This window comes from Zonotrichia leucophrys, chromosome 4 (genome assembly GCF_028769735.1).
Source record: "Zonotrichia leucophrys gambelii isolate GWCS_2022_RI chromosome 4, RI_Zleu_2.0, whole genome shotgun sequence".
In the NCBI taxonomy this organism is placed as follows: Eukaryota; Metazoa; Chordata; class Aves; order Passeriformes; family Passerellidae; genus Zonotrichia; species Zonotrichia leucophrys.
Genome location: NC_088173.1, coordinates 4890815 through 4911953, shown reverse-complemented (window position 1 = coordinate 4911953; position 21139 = coordinate 4890815). Strand labels below are relative to the sequence as shown.

General features: G+C 38.7%; 1 protein-coding gene across 1 annotated transcript; it reads right to left on the bottom strand.

The window, feature by feature from the left end:
- Positions 1-273: 273 nt before the first annotated feature.
- NSUN7 (NOP2/Sun RNA methyltransferase family member 7) lies at positions 274-20492 on the bottom strand. Its single transcript, XM_064710316.1, has 12 exons — positions 20358-20492; positions 16980-17339; positions 16389-16447; positions 14925-15055; positions 13600-13752; positions 12166-12349; positions 10396-10606; positions 9676-9819; positions 9160-9261; positions 8537-8654; positions 5252-5369; positions 274-3203 (listed from the first exon to the last, which is right to left on the bottom strand). The coding sequence occupies exons 2-12, from the start codon at positions 17290-17292 to the stop codon at positions 2676-2678; spliced, it is 2061 nt and encodes a 686-aa protein (XP_064566386.1). The 5' UTR covers positions 17293-17339; positions 20358-20492; the 3' UTR covers positions 274-2675.
- Positions 20493-21139: the final 647 nt, after the last annotated feature.

Sequence of the window (21139 nt, the reverse complement as noted above, 5' to 3'; positions counted from 1 at the left end):
AGGTTTGATTTAACAACAGTGAGACAGGAGGAAACACAACACTGTTTATTAGCAGAGCCCAGTCTTACATAAAAGTACATGACTGACAACAAAAAGGACAATTTTCCCTGCTGTTGACCACTTCTCCATATTTAAATGTAATCTGTTCTGAGAATAAATTTAGCTGCATAAAGTGATTGTCTCACCTGTTACTGCTCCATGAAACTGCGAAATTATTTTGTTCAGAATGGTGGTTGAGGGAAGGGAAAAACATACCGGTGGTTTAGAGGCAGTAGCAGTACTCTGAAAACTTTTGTATCTGGAAAACTGAATCAACAGTTTCTAGTTGAAAATGACAAATAAACAACTGGATTACAGAAAAGTAGTTACATAAGATGCAGTTTTACTGAAAAAAGACTGTTACAGGCATCTACCTACAAGCCATCTGAAGTCAGTCCCAGGTGTTGCCACCATGTGATGTTCCATGCTTACAAAGTAAGCTGCTGACCTGCAGTTGAAAAATTCTCTCTCTGATATTCTTGGTAAGCCATCAAGATTCTGACTGGTTTAACCTCCATACTGTGCCAAAAATGCAAATTCCTGAAAGCAAGGCAAGGCCAAGGGAGGGACATCATGGCACATATTACGTAAGTAGCCCAGAAATTCTGTTATTAGACACACGTATGTTGTTTTACAAGTAATTTCAACTTTCATAATGAATTATACAGATCTTGATTTTTTTAAAAAAGATCATTATTTAACTGCAGAATCTCTTAAGTTTATTTTAAGCATTTAACAACCATATTGGGGGAAAAAATCTCCACAGTGTCCATTCCTTCCATCCAACATGTAGAATCCCTCCTCCTCCTAGATGTTTTTGAAATAAAATAAGATTTTTTTTTTTTCTGGTTCTACACATGGCATGTGTATGGGTCTAAATCTATCCTAACAAGTTTATTCAGAAATAAGAGTAGAGTTCATTGTATTACAGAGCAGGCAAGGAGCATGGACTGCTCACAGGGATATGCAGAGGGTGAGGGATGTCTTTGTATAGGACAGCTGGCTCAGATTAAAATGCTGTAAGAAATTTCACTGATTCAGTGAAGCAATGACATTTATCAGATGAACAAGAGCCAGCTGCCTACACTGCTGGGGTAGTATCATTCACATCCTTTCTTAAAAAGGTACTGCTGATCCAGTAACACTGACTGGTGTGGATGAAGACAAAATAGAGATGTTGTAACATTTTCTCTGGATGGGTCTAAATCCAGACTTGTATGTCAAACTGGTTAAGTCCCACACTACAGTGGTGATGCTCCTGGCAACACTCTTCCCAAGTATCTGAAATGGTGGCCTAGAGGAAGATTTCTGGGCCACAGATACCTTTGTCTTTCTGTATTGCTGTGCTGTCTCTTTCATTTTTACAAGTTCTAGATACACATCAGGTTTATTGTTAAAAGTATCTCTGTGCCTCCTTTTATCCTCTACTCAGATTACAAGACAGTTGTAGATGTTTTACAGTTATTTTATCTTTGCTAGCAAAAGGGAGCAGCGTAGAAGCCCACAGCTGTTTCCAAAGACAGGCAGCTAGTCTTTGTCCAGTCACTATTCAGCTGACTAGCAGTAACATTTATAAAAATGTTACCTTGACAGTAGCAGCTCTTTTCAACTAAGAACTGTTTATGTTAAGAAATTGATAAAAAGCAGTTATGAACCATGCCATAGTCTGATGTGACATTATGACGATGATTCAGTGTTTTTAGGATGAGAATATTTTATCTATTTTTCACTGTTAGTATTTCAATGCACACTTAAGAAACCAAGAGAACACACACTAGAAAGCCTATGCATGGGCTTCAATGTACTTGGCCAGTTTCCTGGACAGAAGTTCACATCTAGATTTAAAAATACAAGGCTTATTTTCCATGCATCTGTCATAAGTGGGAACTCACAAAAATAGTATCTAGCACTTGTAAAGAAAAGCCACTTTAGAAAATTCAGTCTCACTTTAAAAACATCAATTTGAAACTGATTACCTGTACAGGTTCAGATACAGTGAGGGGTTGGGTACACAATTTAACTTGTCACTTCAGACTGCATAGCAAGAGGCTATAGGTTTTTGACCTCACTTCCCCCAACAATATATCAGCCTTAGGCAGCTGAGCTTCATTCACTTAAAATGTGATTACTGGATGAGAAGTTACTATCTAAACATGGATATTTCTATATACATAGCCCATAATACATCTTTCCTAAGGCCAGATTATCCTTGCATAAATTTATACTGTAATTTAAGACTATTGATTAGGATACAGGAACCTTTACCTTCTTTACAAAGGGAAGGCAGAGTCTGAAGGTTCATACAGCCAAGTTGGCTTGACCATTTTTGACCAGGGTGCTGGAAATATCCAACCACTTGGACCCTGTGCTCCAGTCTGGCCATGAAAGCCACGTTAAGTTGATACCCTGAGTTTGTTTCATTACAGCCTTTCATATGGTGTTATCAGTGAAGGCAAAGTGATTGTTGTGGGCTTCAGTACATCCCTGTTCTGTTCTATACATGCCTTTTGATCAGGTGTCTGTCTCATACACCTTGCCCAGAGGTGACAGATGAGAGATGTTGGCTTCTGCACTTTCACTGGTGCTGTGTATCAGTCAGGGTTCACAGATTTCTTCAGCTCAACACAGCTGTCTGTTCAGGGCACATTCTTTTGCTGCATGTTACTGGCTGCTTTTTTCCCTTGCCCAGTCTCCTGTGCTGTGTCACTGGCTGCTTTTCTCCCTTGCCCAGTCTTCTGTGGTGTATCACTGGCTGCTTTTTTCCCTTGCCCAGTCTCCTGTGGTGTGTCACTGGTTGCTTTTTTCCCTTGCACAGTCTCCTGCGGTGTGTCACTGGCTGCTTTTCTCTCTTGCACAGTCTTTTCTTTTGGGGAGCCTGCGTGGTTTTTTTGCACCTTACTGGCTGGGCTTTTTGGGCATATGGGGCACACATGTGTTTCTTGTATCTTATGGGCTGCTTTAGGCACAGGAGCCTTAGCCTTAGCTGCAGCTGGGCGGGGAGGGAGCTTTGCAGCTTTTGGCTTACTGTCACCAGCAGCAGCCTTACGCCTACGTTGTTTTACTTTCGGCTTTTTCACCTCTTCTTTTGGCTTTTCTTCAACAATGCCATCTAGTAGAGCTTTTGCTGCAGCAGAAGCCAAAATGTCTTTAGCAGACGCCTTTTTCTGAAAATTTCACAGGAAACAACAGTGAATCTAAGCCACAATACAGAGCTTCTCAGAATTTACTCCATGAGAAAAAGAGCAGAATGTAGCAGAAGGACTTAAGTTGCATGTGACAAATGCTAACCAAACTATTTATTCACAAATTTAGGAACTTGACTTGTGTAAAGAGGTACTGGAGCATTTGTTCTTCATAGGCTTTCTTCTCTGCTGACCCAAAGAGGGGAAGCTCAGTTCTGGGCTCTGTAATGTGTGTCTGTCTTGGCAACCACCTATTTAACCCCAGCCGGTTGCCAAGCCCCACGCGGCCGCTTGCTCAGTCCCCCACCAACAGAATCAGGGAAGGAAATGGAAGAGTAAAGCTAGGGAACTCCTGGGTTAAGATAAAGATTGTGGTTCCCTGGGAAGACCAGTGCCATTACTGCAAAAGTCCTCCCTTCCTCCTGCTTCCCCCCACTTTATGTACTGAGCATGATCACACAAGGTCTGGGATATCCCTTGGTCAGTTTGGGTCTCCTGTCCTGGCTGTGTCCCCTCCCAGCCTCCCACACACCCCCAGTGCCCTCACCAGTGTGGCACTATGGAAAGCACAAAGGGCCTTGGCTCTGGGTAAGCCCTGCTCAGAGATATCAAAACCATTTCTAGGTCATCAACCCTGTTCAGCACAAATCCAAAACACAGCTCCACACCAGTCACTGTGAGGAAAATTACCTCCACCCAGCCAAAACCAACATATTCCCACACTGACCTGCTCTGCAGTGTGCCTGTATGAATAAAATATCCATTGTGTGTGTGTATCAGAAATACTTACTAAAATACAGAAATTTCAGTAACATTAAGCATGAATAATTTTCACAGTAATGAAAGTTCTTGCTCATAATAGATAAGCAAGGAACTCTCAAACTGGGAACCGGCTCAACATCCAAGTATATAAAGAGAAACGATGGGAGAGAAACTATTTACAGCTAGCTAAGAATGTTTCTGTAAACAAGGAATTTCAGTTTAAATTGTAAATACATGTTTTCTACTTTGTGGAAAACGTTCATTTGCTGAATCACCTAAAAACTGGCCATTGGAGCAATTGCTTCTTTGTATTAGAATTTGACCCAAAAAAATTACTTGCATTAACTACCTGCAACAAAAGTGTTTGTTTCTCTGGAGAGAGACAATATGGTAGAGAGATGAACATAGCATGATTAATTAAAACTCAGACCAAGTTTAAAATATTTAATATTGTAAAGAAAGAAGTTAATAATAGGTAACTTGAAAGGTTTTTCATATGTAATTCTCTTATTCTTAATAAAATCTACCTTCCCCCAAGAGGCAAGCTTCTTTCAAGCACTGTAATTGCAGTATGACAGAAAATGGTACAAATAACCAAGATCTCCTATCTTTAATTTGCAATGAAATTGGGATTAGTTCTTCCCCACAGCCCTTCCACTTTTGGTGGAAAAAATGTGTGTTTTTCTTAGAAACAAGAGGAAAATGTTGAAGCTCAGAGCTGCACACTAGCCCTTTAAGGCCCTTCCTCAGGAATCATGCAGACTTTTCCGTTTACTCAGCAAAAGTCTCCTGCCTTTCAAGCTAGATTTGCATATGCCTGAGTTTGGGAAGGAAACATATTCATACCTATTTTATTCAAATTGTAATAGTGACCCATAGGGATTAAGATTTCAGCTGCTTGGATACTGGAAAATCTTGGTGACACATATAACAAATACATTTACTAGATACCATTTATCCTGAGTCTAATCAATCTGTGCATTTCATTCCAAAGTGTGGTAACAGCAATGTATTTCCTTGCTGGCACTAACTTGGATCAAGGGTCTGCTCTGATCATGAGCTTCAGAACAGGCACAGCTTTCAAACTTGTGCTCAGCATAAAATTCCACAAGTGGCACATTTCAACTGCTCACCTGTCTTTTGGTCTTAAGACAACTAAAGAGCAGCCAGGATTTTTATTTCAAATCTCCATTTTGTTATTCTTCTGTGGAAAGTTGCACTACTCATCTTCTATGAAGTGATTTTAAGTGTTTATTTTCATAGCTTACCTCTCTCTCTAGAACAGCTAGGAAACAACCACTGGAAATTTCTGATGGCTCTATTTTGAAAAACATTTCAGTGGAAGACTCTGAATCAGAGCAAGTAGAAAAAATAGAAGGAATAAGCCTGTGAAAAAGAAGTGGAAGACCAGAAAATAATATTTAAGAATATAACAGGAAATAAACAAGGATATATTAAAAGTAATTTTCAAATTATGTATTTCAGTAACATAGATTTATCATTATTTAAAAAAAATGCAATTCAAAAAAGGCATGAGAATTCATCTTTTTAGAATTAAGTGGGGTTTTTTTTCTTTTTTTTTCAGTAATTCCTTTTTTTTTCCCAATTATTAAGTATATTAACCACCAGATAATAAATACATAATATGACGACGAAAAACTATGTTCTTTCTCAGGTGTGCAATTATTGAGTGATCAAGTTGTCCCTGAAGTTGGGGAATGGTCTGAAAACACTAAGGAGCTGCAGAAATTGTAGAGGTGTTGACTTTGAGTTATAATAGTAATAATAATAAAAAATATCATAATTAATACCTATCTAAGCTAAAAATCTTAGGCTAGGAAAATTTGCGATTTGTTCTAATTAAGGGCTTTTTCTCCAATTTTATAGTTTTGCAAGAACTAGCCTCTTCTGTTCTCCCTGAATTCCAGAAGTGCCTGGCTGTTACAAAGCAGTCTCAAGGACTTGGCTCATATGGCTAGCAAACTATACTAAGCTGTCTCAGTATAGAAAAACACTATCAAAATGTCCTTTTGTAATTATAATTCCCTCCTCTTCACTGAGGGAGTCCTACTCCTTAATGCTCCACTCACTCTCTTGTGAGACAGAGGTTTATTCAAAGATGGTTACAGAGAAATGCATTCAGTATTTGAAAGCAATAACCTGATTTGGCTGGCTAGTTCACTTTTAATGGGAAGTCTGCAAAACTGTTTGTTTCCAAGTTCTCACCATGATCTGGATTTTCTATGTTCCTTGGAACTTGATAAAACAGGCTACAAGGCTCAAATCCTCCTCACATTACTAAATAAAGCTCTTATGTCTTATGACACAGATTTTTGATTTTCATAAGCTTATTCAATGGAAAAAAAACCCCAGTGGCAATCTTTTATTGTGTACAAGTTACTGTTCCACAGGAATCTCTTCAGTGACCCTGGAAAATGATGTAGAAATTAATTCAAATTTGATAGGCCAAAGCAAAATGCACGAGTGGTTTAGACTACTCCATACACACCTGTCTGCCATGTGTACCCTTGCTTTAGGTAAAACTGCTGCTGTAAACTGTCATTTCCTGAAGGGAAGTTCAGCTTCACCAGTGTGAACATGCTTTAAATCACCCTTAAAACTGCAGAGCCCTAAAACCAGCTGTGTGACCCCAAACTCCAACAGAGCTTTATTTTGTTTGGCACCACTTCAGTACTGTGGAGTAATTCCAAAAAGATAAAATGCACATAAGCAAAAATGTTTTAAGAGTTTCCTGAAAGCCCTCAATTTTCTTGGAAAAGGGAATTATTATTCAGTAGATCTTTGATGATTATACAACATGTTTTATTACAACTTGTCTCTCAAAGATACTGTGAACGTGGGGTTAGTAACTCTGCAACAGCCTTTCATTCTATACTGCACTGTTTTAGTCAAATAAGTTGTCTAGTTAATTCTAAGAAAAGTGTAAAAGGAATTTTTTTAAGTAGTACATGCATTTTAAATGGCTTGAGCTTTCATCTTAAGCATAATCACTCTGTATATTTTATTTATGGCAATCTATTACTGCTCTGTTTGTGCTGATTATCAGCAGCTTTATTGTAGCAAGGACTATGATGAAACATCCAAGATACTGCATGACAGAAAAGGAGGAACTGAATCTGAAATTGTCATTTATGAAACTCAATCAATTGTCAGTCAGAAATTTGCTCAGGTCTGAAAAAATCCTAATGTAATTTTATTGTCCTTTTCTTACCATCCAAGATTGCCTTTTTGAAAGTGTAGTATCATTGGTGCTTTGACAACATTCATGATGCTTCTGCACAACAGTGAACAGATTTTGGCTTAGCTTTGTGGGGAGGGAGGGGTTTTACACAAGAGGGGATTTTTAAAAAAATAATTTCTACGTCATGAATTTAAATATTATTTATATTCAATAATTTAGAGACCATTACATTCCAAGGTTCCCCAAGTTCTCCCCATAGAGTAACAGCTGCACAGAGATCAAGACAGACTCCAGAAAATTTCAAATTCCAAAGGAAAACACAAGCAAGAGGCCATAAATGCTTTTGGTCTAGCACACCATCCTTGGCAAGACATACCCTGATTTCATCCCACTTAATGTAAAAAAAATCAAGCAGACTGCTATTTTCTCTCAGTGAATTTGAAAAAATATGCACTTTATTGCACTGTGTCTTATGAATAACATACAACTTTTAAACCTTCTTTGGACTGGCCACAGTTAATATTTACGCTTTTAATCATACAAAATTTAGTTACACTGAATATTTGAGCCACAGTACCTTTTCTCTTTGATAGCCAGATTATTAACTAAGGTAATATAAAATAAAAAATACAGTATGACTCTTCTGTGATTTTTACAACATAAACTCTTTTAAACCTGCATCCAGTAATCCACTATTGTATCTATGTGCCAGTGAGTGCCAAGTGTTTGCACTGATGTGAGTGAAAGGGAAATACAGAAAATACCCATCAATCTTTTAACAATTCCTCTGGCTGACAGGGTGATAGCTAACAAGTTATAAGTACATATGAAGTATACAGCACACATACTTTTTTCATCTAAGTTTGTATTTTCCATGATTGCACAGGATGATCTCTTACTGTAACCTGTCCTTCCCAGAAGTCATTCATCTGAATACAGCAATGAGCAATCCTACAGCAAAGGGTTCTTATTCTTCTGTATGATTCTTAAATTTAAGATTCAATTTATTTTTCCTTTGAAACTGATCATTTTACATCAGAAGCAGAGAGCATGCTAGCAAGTTAGTTTCATTCTCTGAACACTAATACAGCAATAGCAATAGCTCTATCTAAAGAATGTTATTTCCAACAGTGATGCTTTCCTCCCATCTTAATTTCAGATGAACAAAAATATTAGATGAAAAAGTCAATAGAATACTGCTAAGTAATCTCATAAACAGAAAGAATGGCATGACAGGCAGCAAAAGCTATTTTAATTTCATGCAAGATACATATCAGTCTAGGATAAGAATTATGCTACAATTCAAAGTCACACTTTAATTTTTCCACAGATAAAACTACTCATTCTGTACCTATAGCGTCGTGCTTTATCTCTCTCCACTCCAGATTCCAGTGCTTTTTTCACTACAAGTTCATTTTCTTCTGGGTAAACTGAGCAAGTGCAGTAAACAATAGCTTGTACTTTGTTAACTACAAAACAAAACACAACTTCTTTACTCTTCAGATTCTTCATACTGACAGTGGTTTGGTAAGGATTAAAGGCATCATAAAAACTATGTCACTTTTAACTCCTGATCTCTAGTGTTTTTAAATAATTAAAATATTTTCAAATATTTGCAGATTGCACAAAGTCAAAGCTGTCTCCAGTCTTTTCACACAGCTACCAAAGGAGAGAGGGAAAAAGAGGCAGCATGCAGATGGGGGGAGAATACATTTGCAGAATTTCTAAAGCAGAGTATAACTAAGCCATAAGCCAGCTCTCTACAGAATACTGAAGAATATTATATTAATGTCTGGTGGACACTAGGGCACAGAAACACCTTCAGACTGGAGGAAATCATTGTTCAGGGGGTTCGGTTACATGCTTATTCATAATTAATAATTTGTGCATTTTTAACTATATTAAAACTGGTGATACTACAACGGAATTGATAGCACAAAGTCTTCCCAAAAATTGGGAAACTAGCACACTTACATTTCAGTGCATGAAGCAACTCATTAAGCTGCCTCTCAGCAAGAATCCTGAGTTTATCCTCCGACACAAATCCCTGGAAAAGGTCCTGTAGTAAATCTGCATCTAAAAGCAGAGAGTAGTAAATTTAGTCTTGCAAACTGGTGTCTCTTACTTGCTTCTAGTTAATGAAGATTGTACAGTGAAAGGATTTATACAACCAGTCAATAAAGGAATGTAATCAAATAGAAAATTATATACATATTGGTATCTTCAAATAAATTTTCTGCCTATATCTTTTTACTTTAAAAAAAGCTATACACACTCTGCTCCCCAGAATCACCCTCACACTTTCATACTATCAATCTGAAGCAGTCACAGAATCATGCAAGTTAATTTATATAATTTACAGCTATTAAAATAAGGAAGGTTTCTTTAATAAAATTATACAATTTACGGAAGCACCTGCACTGATTAGGCTAAAATACTTGGATCTATTTCTACCAGAAAGCATGAGCTAGATATTGCATCAAAATTTACCTCCATGTTCACTTAAAATAAGCTCCATTGGATTGCCAGCACCCAGTTCAGAGCATTGTGGTATCAGCAAAATAACTGTTGCCTTTTCAAGTCTTGGGTCTGTTGGCCGAAGCTCAGTAAAGTCTTCATGTAACAAGGAAATATCTGAAAAACAGGGAAAACTCACCACTTACAGACTGCAAGCAAGCCTGCCTACAGGATAGAGAGGTGAAGAGACTGTGGTGTTACACAGAACTGGACAGAGCTGGAGCCTGCTAGATTCAGATTCTCCACAGTATGGCCTATGGATTCAAGCTGATTGAAAGGCTGCATCTTCCACTGAGAAGACAGTTAATGTGCTGCATTCTGTCCTGACAGTGTCCTCCAGGTAAACTGGACAGGTGTGTCTGTTTTGGATTAACACTCTCAAACAGCTGGAAATCAGAGTGAAAGCTAGAGCCAAAAGACCAAAAGTTCCCCACTACCAGCTACACCAACTGCTAAGTAGTAGCTACTTCTACAGAAAAAGTCACCAATATTTCAGGAGCTTGCATCTATGATAGGGTTAGACTGTTATTAACTTGACTGTAGCTGAAGTCACCTTGTGACAAAAAAGTTGTTACTGCCATCCCAAAGCCTCCAAAGAAGGGCTCTCTGAGTTCTGACAGAATTAGTCCATATTTACAGATATCACAAACTGTATCTCAATACTTCCTCAATACCAACTGTTTCAGCACCTACTTGTACATCCCATGTGACTGAAACTGTTCATCAGTTCTTCTTCTTTTGCCGAAGATTTCACACCACAAACAAAGATGCTGGAGCTGCTGTCATTTGTCAGCACTGACATATGGGCAATGGTCAGGTGGGAACCCAAGTGAGCCATTATAATGTCAGCACCCTCGGTCAACAGCGCGCGCGCGGAGTGCACGGCGAGGCTGCGCGACTTGTCCTACAACACAACCACACAAAAGTTAACTATCATCACCTATCTTGGTGTCTATGAATGCCAACCTTCTTTTCCAAATGAGGAAAGTCTTCCATTGTTTTCATAGGAAATGGAAAAGGAGGAAAAACACTAATCAGGGATATTTGCTAATACAGAATTAAATACATTACAAAACCAAGCAGTCATTCAATAAATTTAAATAACTTAATTCTAAATAATACATGAAAACATATAGTATCTATAGGTGAAAATAAAGTACATATCATCCTCATAAAGAGGAACTCCTACCAACAGCTTGTTCCAGAAAAGACAAACATTGGCCACAATTCAAGCAGAATTCATCCTCTGAGGGAGCTTAACAGAGAAATGCAAAACTATTCACATAGCAGTTGATGATAATTACAGGAGAAATATTGCCCTTCTAGATCAAAGATCAAGATTTTGCTGAAATTTGAACAACAGAGGGGCAGACAGGAATGCAGATAACACAAGAGACATTTCCACAAGAGTAAATGCTCTTGTACCACTAGTGATTAAGAGAAAACTTTATCAAATTACTTAAAAAGGCAAGGAGTGATGATACTGGCCACAATTACCTGGTCTTGCACCAAATCTGACAAACTGATGATAAATGGAAAGGGAAAAAGAAAGTGCTAAGCTTTTAAATTCACATCACTGTCTATGTGCACAGACCATTCAAGCAACACCCTACCCCACCACAGAGATGGAAGTTTTGATGGTTCTATTTACTTATTTTGAACATTTTTAACTCAGAATTTGTTCCCATTACCTACATGCTGTCATCTGTAGTTCTTTTCTGTAAGTATTGTATTTAAAATCTACAAACTGAAATGGAATATTGAATACTGAGTCACTTTTTAAGTTGAGTAACAAATTTTGAGGCTAAAGTTTTCAGACATCTCAGTGAAAATGCTGGTTGAAATGTTTCTGCTAGGCACTCAAGAATCATCAGACAATTCAGATAATTCATGGTTGTGTCGATGCATGGATACTGCAAGCCCCTGCTCTAGAACAGAAACCTCCCACCACACTTCACTGGGGAGTTCAACAATGGCAAGTCAGGAAAAAGACGAGTGGGGGTTATGGAGATCAAGGAATCACACTGCACAAAATACAAAGAACTGTGATCATTCCATCACAAACATGCATTTCAAGAGGAAGAAATATTACAATAGCATATCACTAAGTGAGGGAAAGCCTATGGAGTTACATTGAAACTTTCCTCACATTTTCAGAAGTGAGACTGCCTCTTTTGACCACTTTTTATATTTACTTCAACAGCTCTAAAATTAAATTTGAAACATTCTACTAACTCAATTACAGCTATCAATTAAGCATTGATATTGAGCATTGAATGTATGCTACATTTAGTAAGTGGATCACTTTGTAACCTAATTATTACAAATGTCCAAAACCTTATGAGAGTTTATCACTGCCTGACTGATTTAATAGAATAGTCACACAATTCACAACCTCTTTCTAAAACAAAACAATTATTTCAATTTTCAGATCATCTGACTCAAGGCTGAACATCAACTCACCTGCAGCAAGAGTTTGCAATCTGCAGAAAGATCTAAATTAAGCAGTTCTTCTTTAAGAGAGGAAGGAAAAACCAATACATCTCGGCAATGTTGGTCCACAGCATATGTGTAATGGTCAAAGTCTGACACAGATTCAACCTTTGTGAACCCCTTCATCTCCAAATCTTTGATAACATCTTCAAGGCTGTTAACATACAACTCTGACCATTAAATATACAAGAGTTACTTAAGCAACATCGTTTACATTGATTATAAGAATTTTCTACTTCTGTTATCGTGTGTGTGTATGCATATGCATACATATATAGGTATAAAATGCATACTGCCTAATGCAGGAGGGAAACTTACTCTCCTTTAGGCATGTAAGTTCTGGTTTGAAACAGCTAATAAGTCTGATACAATTAATTAAAAAAGAGGTATGTGTCTCCAGAGAATGATTCAAAGCTTCAAAACAGAAATGTCCATGTGCTCAGGAGATGCTGTAGTAAATTTTCTGCTGGGATGCTTTAGTTCTTTCAATTGCCTTCAATCTAGCCCAACTCACCAATAATCTTAATGGCTGACATTGAAAGAATCCTTGTGTAAATGTAATGAAGGCATAACTGCTGAGGTTAGCAATTCAAATATCATAAAGATTTAAAGGTATATATAGCAGGAGATGTTTGTTGAAATGCTATTTCAGACAGTGCCATAAGTTTATACAGTACATTAAACATGGGATGGAAGGAGCAGCTTTTATTTATTTCCTATTTAAGGGCTCTAAACTCACACCCAAAGTAACACTCTACATTATCTTGAAGAGCCTATAACCTAAGCACTGAACACTGATCCAAGACAAGAGCAGTAAAACAAAATTCTTAAAAACATTACAAAATGGATTACCTGTCTAACAAAACTGATAACAGGATAATGTGGTGTGGTTCATGTATCAGTTAGTACAGAACTGGGAACAGCAGTGTTACATATATAGTAGCCTAGAGAATACAAGGATTTTAAAATGTGTATTCTAATTTAAAGTTTACATTATCCTTACAGAATAAACAGCAGATTTAAGTATTGTGTTTTAACATCCTTTTCAAGATTATGGTTTACACTAATACACCTGCTTTTAAAGACATTTTCTCTTATTTTTTGTCACCAAGTTAACTCACTCATATTTTTTTTAAATTTTTTTTCCTCATTTATTTGAATGACCCACACAAGCAACAGAACAGGAAGAACTGTTACAAAATAGTGTATAAATACCACTACTACAATATATAAAAACTTCCCCAAAAAAATAACACAATGGCACTGCACTAAGCAGAATTTTCCTGTAAGAATTTTTAATTACTGGTAAAAATATAACCTGGAAATTCTAAAACAAGTATGTAGCAAACTGTATCACTTCATATGCAAAAACATCAATATCAGATGATATTTTAAAGATCTTACCTGATTTTAAATGTATTTATCCAAAAACAGATAGGTAAAGCAGAAGTCCTTTGTTCCTGCTTCGATATGGTTTCTGGTACAAAGTATTCAATTGAAAGAGCATCATGTTTGATGCGACATCGTGCTAGTGCAGCTGCCAGCTTGGTCTCATAGCTATAAAAACAGTCACAAGTTTAATAAATTTTATAAATATTTTCATCAGCTGTTAGCATGCAACATTTCTGTTACAAAACCATCTTGCTCAGAAATCAAATCCAAAAGGGACACCTTCTTCTGCAAGCTGCAGCAGAAAATACAGTTAGAGAACATTTTCTACCCCAGACAACAGCAGATGCAAGGTGTTATTCAATAGCTATGATTATTTTCTGTAAATCAGGGAAGACTGGAATTATAGCAGGGGACTCTCAAATACATCCATTTTCTCAGACAGATAAAAAAAAAATCTCAGTATGTTTTGGAACTGCAATGTGTGGAATACAACCATCAGATGCATCTGAATGTTTGAAAACGTAAATACATACATGTGCAGAACGAGCATTTGATGAAAGCTGGCCCCTAAACATGTACAAAAACAATGCAAGTATGATGGCAACCAGGAGTCACTTTTATTATTATTACACGAAAATGTCTGAGAAAATGTTTCCAGTCTTTTCTTTCCACAAGCCTCATGCATATTACTGATACATGATAATTCAAAAGAAATAAAAATTGCTGGTGAACTACTTCAGATATCTTACTCACTGCCCTCCAGAAATACCTTGCACTTAAGAGATTAATGAACTTTTTGGGCCATTCTAAATCCAGCAGCAACACAATTTTGCCTAATAAATGCCTTTTGAGTTAAACAAAATGTTGTTTGTAGTTTGATGGAAGAGATAATAAATATTAAAATGTTTCTGTATTCTGGTTTTTGTTCTCATTATTTAAAATAATAAATATTTAACAAAGTTTCAGCAGAAGTAGTAGAAGTACTGCTAAACAGATAAATGTTATTCCATTCCATGACCTCTTGATTCTATTACACTTGCATTTATGAATATTTACTGAATATTTAATTTCCTTCCTAGAATTGTATAAAAGTTTCAATAATGCCAAAATAAGATGCCTGCAAGATAATCCACAATATAAGGATGGTTTCTTAACTGTATTTTTCATAACTACATAAATATGAACGCTTGCCTCTAAACTAGTCTCTCATTAAAAAAAACCCCACAAAATTTTAAGGTGAAAGACATGTTTATCAAATACCTTTAAAAGGCACTGATTATACAAATCTTAATTTTTGCTGATCTGTATCAACAAAAAATAGCTCTTTGCACATATACCTGTATAAATAATTCCCTACTTCCTGAACTTCTGCTACAATTTCCTCTTCAGCAAAAATCTTTCGGTTTTGAAATTTTCGGTCTTGTAGGTCACAAAGCATCACAACAAGCAAGCTGGTTAGCTCATCTGGCTGCAAGAGAAAAGCAACTGGATAGAAAAAGTGACCCAGCATGAATTATTTCTGAAAAAAGATCCATATCAAACCACAGACTCCCATGCAAAAGGCATTAAAAACCCTTAAATGCTTACTTGCAAGAATATGAAAGTAATTACTTGTGCAGAGTTAATAAAACAGTTTTTTTAAAAATATTTTTAAACTCAAATACATAACTTACAAGTTGTTTTGATTATCAAAATTAAAAACATTCTCCATGCACGCAGATAAAATACTCTATCTTAACTTCTAATGTTATCAGAATTGAAACTTTGAAATTATTTACTCTTCAGAAAGTAGTTTGTTAAATAGCTAAGCTAACAAAAACTTCTTGTCTATCAATTCCTCCCTTGTGAGATTCTTATATATGTAGCATCCAGTACACTCAGTTGTAATAACCCTTCTGCTTGTGGGATATATAAAACCTCCTTTCTCTATCTAAATCTTTAAACCAGGGAGCATGTCCTTCTTAAGGACAATAACTTTTGCACTTCAGTTACTACTGTTTGCCTCATTACATTAAATTCTTACAGTTATTATGCCTTCTAAAATTCTCATCTTCTCACAAATAGACCAAAATTAGTTAGAAAACTCAAGTTATTAGGGAGATAGCACAAAACACAAGACATTAGCATGAAAGTCTTACTTCCTTACATAAACAAGGCAAAGATAATAGTGTTAGATCATTTGCCTGCTCACATCAAACTCCACAAACCATATCAGCCCAAGTTTATCTTGCAATTTTCAAAGGCATCAAAGAAAAAACTGGAAGGAACAGCAGAATATTGTGCCAGCTCTAGAATTCCTTTCCATGTCAAAGCAGGAAAGCATGGTGAGAGAGTAAACTGGACCCGTTTTTGCCAGAACAGTATTTGTATACAGTGCTGTTTGCCCAGAAAATGAACCATGGGGTCAATGCATTTTTTTGTCCAATGGGATTCACACTATGCTTTCCAATTTCCAAGGATAGGAAGGAAACATTTTTTTCTCCTGCTCACAAGGGGACACAGCTGGAAAGGAAAGCACGTGGACATGGACAATATCACTGTGCTGCAGTGAAGTTCATGGCTCGCTCTCCCACCTTCTTCCTTTGAAGGCTTTGACTTCCAGCAATCAGTTACAACAGAATCTCACAACAGACTTTGGAGATGGATGCTTGAGACATCCAGGAAAAAAGGTCAGCAATATTTCAGTCTCAGGCTGTCATGTACAACAAAGGTTGTTTGGAAGAATGTTAGAGAATCCTCAGAAAAGGTACTAATTACATCAACACAGAAAATAAAAATGCCTAAAAAAAAGGTTCACTTACTATTGAGTAGGATGGGTAAACCTTACTCTCTACCAACACTTCTTCAAGAAGAACTTGATCTGTAAAAAGAAGAAAATGTTGACAAGTCATGCCAGTCTCTACAATATTCTATGGAAGTAAGTCACTAAATTGTAATTTTAAACATCATGAAAATTGAGGGCAAATTCAATCACCAACAGGAGCAACCCTATGTAATTAATTTACATGAAAAAGAATAGGCTTTAAATGTTTGATTTCACAAATTCTAATAACACTTAGCTATATTTAAATATTTGAGGGATATGAGTAGTCTGGTAAATACATATATTCATCCATAATTAGGAAGTGAAAAGAAGCACTGAGATGAGCCCAGTTGGTTAGAGCAGGGTGCTAGTAACACCAAGATTGTGGGCTCTATCCCCTTACAGGCCTTCCTTGATGATCCTTGTAGATGCCTTCCAATTCAGAATATTCTGTGAATCTGTGACTCTGTAATAACCTGAAGCTTTACAAAAATTTCCCTAGATCAGGCAGACACGGAACATTTGTTTTTCCACATTTTCTCTGCTGCATCATTTCTGTTAGCAATTCTTGGGTGAGTTCTGTACTTACATTTTAGAGTTTTGAAAGCCAGTTCATAGGACACACGCCTGGACTGCTCATCTTTAAAAGCCACCGTGGGAGACCCCGAGGTATCGCCATAGCGCAGCAGGATTTTACCTGAACTCTTCTCAGTACGAAGGCCTTGAAAAATCTTAGCTGCATTTATGTAGATGGAGTCAGGATAGCCATCCTTCCCAATCTGAGGCACTGCTCTTTTTTCAACAGATCCCTTCTCATCCGAAATTTTCGTTTCACTCAAGACTGAAGTACCATTTATAACATCCACATCTGAAGACTCCAAATTACTTTCAGAATCTGGCATTTTTCCAGTTGCTGACTGTGTAAGGGCAAGTCACAATCCTGCTGCCTCTGCAAAAAAGCAGAGTTTGTATTGAATAATGAAATTTTCTTTCACTAGAATAGACTTTTCCCTTCCTTTTAGGGCTTTCAATTTTCAGGCTCTAATCTTGCAATTACATATATATGTGTATCATGTATATCTCTAGCCATCTATCATCTTACACATCATAGAGAAGTATTTATAAGAGTTTTCTTACATTATTTGTTTTCACCAATGCACATGCAAAGACTAGTTAGTTGTTTCAAAAAGTCCAGTGCTTTACAATCACTGGTCCTTTATGGAATATACACACAGATCTGATTCTGTGTCCAATAAGAACCATTGTTATTGCAGGCAGAATAGCATCTCTTACTAGCAATTCTCCTTTAATAAAAAAGACACCAAAATTCCAAAGCAGACATCATGTCTTACAAAGAGCCATCCTGGAAAGAGCTGCAGTGAATTCCAAATGTCTGTCCTCTAAACTGCATATCTGTTCTTAAAAGTGGAAAACATAGATCACCCAAATGATAAAGTATTTAATGCATTGCCTAAGCACAATTTTAAATGCAGGACACCCATTCTGAGAGTCTCTAGAGGTATTATCCAACTCTCTCTAAGCCCATGTGCATTTCTTAAATTTTCTGTACATCTTACATTAACATATATAAAAATTACCTTCCCCAGAGGTGGAATAGGGCTTCAAGAAAATGAAAAAGTCCCAGAGTTAGTTGAATACAAAAATATTCTAAAGCTCCACATAAAACATACCTGAAGTATTGGATTTACCCTACTTGATCTGGTTTTTACAACATGCATTTATGATAATGCCTGGATATGCAGAAGTCATATTAACTGTTCGGAAGTGGGTTATGCCAAAACAAGTTTAAACACAGAATAAAGATTTTTAAAAATCTATCTAGTCTTCCTGCCTAGGAAAGAATACTACAAAAGAACTATGAGGAATTTAGTAGCTATAGCACAAAAAGCTAGGCATGGATCTCAAATGCTACATGATTTAGTTCATTACAACAATTCTCAAGCTTTTTCCCTGCACTCCCCAGCACCACTAAGGATAAAATACACACCTCCTCCCCAGAGAAACACTTGCTCAGCATCCTTTCTTCCTCTCCCCTTTTCTCCCTCCCATCACAAAAAACCAGAGTGGCAATGGAGGACGGCAGCACACAGAGTTGGAGGGGCAAGGGAGGGGAACACAAACTGTTGCTTCTCCAGCAGGCAGCCATTCAATCTCCATGCTGGGCCAGCATTCCCCCATTCAAACTCCCTTTCCCAAACATGGGTGACACTCAGCCCATCCCTCCCCTCTCCAAGACCAGCACAAGTCAGTGTCTGGCCAGCCCAGCACACTCCACACAATGGAGCAGTGTGGCTTCCTGAATTCTGGCAACCCATCTGGAGGAGGCCAGGCCACATCTCGTTCTCCTTCCCCAGGATTTGCTCTCCAAAGCTGAGAACTGCTAACCCTACAGAAGCAACCCTTACTGTACTTTACAGAGGCCTCAGACAAACAGTTTCTTCTAGCAGGAGTTCTGCTCCAACATCCCCATTAGATACAGCAGTCATGGATCCATGGAGCAAACATAAATTTATTTTATGAAGCTGTACTGAAACACAACAAGCAGTGCTATCAAAAGAAAGCCCTATTCTCCACTAGAATGAAGCACCAGATCACCTAAAACAAATTGAAACACTTGTGCTCAGAAAGGGAAAAGAAAAACCATAAATGCTTTCATGATCTTTTACACTATTTTGACCAGCAAACATATCTCACAGGGGCACCATGTCAGAGACCTGAAACTTATATGTCTTCTCCAGGGGAATGCAAATATTCTATTTTAGAATATTCACATAAGTGAACTATGTCTGTGGTGTAAGGACTTTGAAGATTTGTAGAGTTTCCAATTACTCTTTGTGACTTCTGTGCCAAAGCCATTTCTGCTAGCCACAACACACACTGCTATCAATGACTTGATAAATATACTTTCCCAAAAGACAAATGTCACCCTAATAAAGATGAAATGCCAGTGTTCTGCCCTGTGCAGACACACAGCATGTTTGCAACTCTAAATCACAGTCTGATTTACTGAATGCTGTACCAAGCAGACAACATCAAGCTGGATTAACACAAAGCTCAGCTGGGAAGAAGAGCTTCCCAGACAAGGGAGAAAAGATCCTGCCTTTGTTTGTGGATCTCAAGCAGATTACTCAATTGATAGGGAAAAAAAACCACCCAGGTCTCAAGGTCTCCAAAACCAGAATGGTGTGAAAGATAAGTCCAGCTTTGCCTTAATAAACTCAAGCAGACAGAATTATGACATTTATTCACTGCACAGCATAGTAAGTGATTCACACACATACATCCCCATAAAAATCACTAATTCCTTTGTTTATACACCAGTAAGTGTATTTTTCCCATTTCCTCAGTTATCACCTTTTTCAGTAGCCTCTACAAATAAGGAAAATAAAGAGAAAAAAACCCACGGCACCTGTGTTGCATCAGGTGCAGGAGGCAGCCTGACCTCCCAGCTCCAATTCACATGAACAGGGACCCCATGAGCAGCGGGTGTGCGAGCATGGACGTGGCTGCTCACACACGAACAAACAGTAAATCCCTGAGAGCCGTACATACACCCTGATTTTCACCTCACTAACTCTGTGGGGACGCATGGCTGCATCTGTTTCCTACCATCCCTGCGACTGACACTGAGCTCCAAAGCCTCGGCTGTCCCCAGCTCCAGCCAAGCTGGAGGGCAGCAAAGACTGCTGAGAGTCAGAAAGCAAGTCAGCCACCACACCATTCCCCTACTGCGCTTTATTAAAGAGGAACAGCTGAACTCCACTCACAGGACGCGCATACAGAAGGGGAGCAGAGAAAAAGCAGCTATTTCTTTGTAAAATCAGGCAAAGCGTTGGTTCATTGAAACCCTGCCCTGACAGGCCCTGAAAGGCACCCAGCTCCCCAAAGCCGCGCGGCCGCGGCACCGCCACTGCCCTTGGCCTGGGCAGGCCCGCGGGGCTCGTACCTGGCCGGGCTCCTGCGGCTCCCTCGGGGCGCTACGGGCGGGGCTGCGGGCAGCACCCCCGGGCCCGTGCCGGCCGGGGGCCACCCCATGCCGGGCAGGGCAGCGGGGCCCCGGCACGGCCCGTCGGCCGCAGCCGCCCGGCCCCGCCGCGGCCCACACGCACCCGCGGCACCGCTGCGGGGGCCGGGGCGCCGCCACCCGCCGCGCTCGGGCCGGGGCGCCGCCCGCACAGGCCCCGCCGAGCGCGGCCTGGGGTTCCGGCTCCATCGGCAGGGGCCGGGCCGAGCCGCCAGCCCGCGGCACCCAGCGGGGCACAGAGCGCCCGGCAACGGCGCGCACGGGGCTGGGGCGGAGAGCGCTTCCAGAGGCTTCTCTGAACCGGCCTCCGTCCCAAGCTCCTTTTGGAACTTCAGTTTGTTTTGTTGTTTTGTTTGGGTTTTTTTAAACCCCATTGGTTAAAAAAAAAAGTCCAAACAGAATTAATTGTCGCAAACTCCACGAGCACGCTTAGAGCCAAGTGTTACCGACACTCTCACGCCTCACAGCATCGAAACGCCACCAGTGACAGGACTGGAACTCCCCCAAGTACAGGAATAGCCCCAGATAAGGTGCTGGGGTTTCACTTGCACTTCAAATTAGCAGCGTGATCTTGTAATGTTTTAGCTGTCTCGGCCTTTGCTTTTATTCAGTTTGGAAACATAATTGGGACATGCTTTAAAGTTGTTTCCAGATGTTTTGTTTTACTAAAAAAAGGGAAAAGGAGAAAAAATTGTTAAAAATAT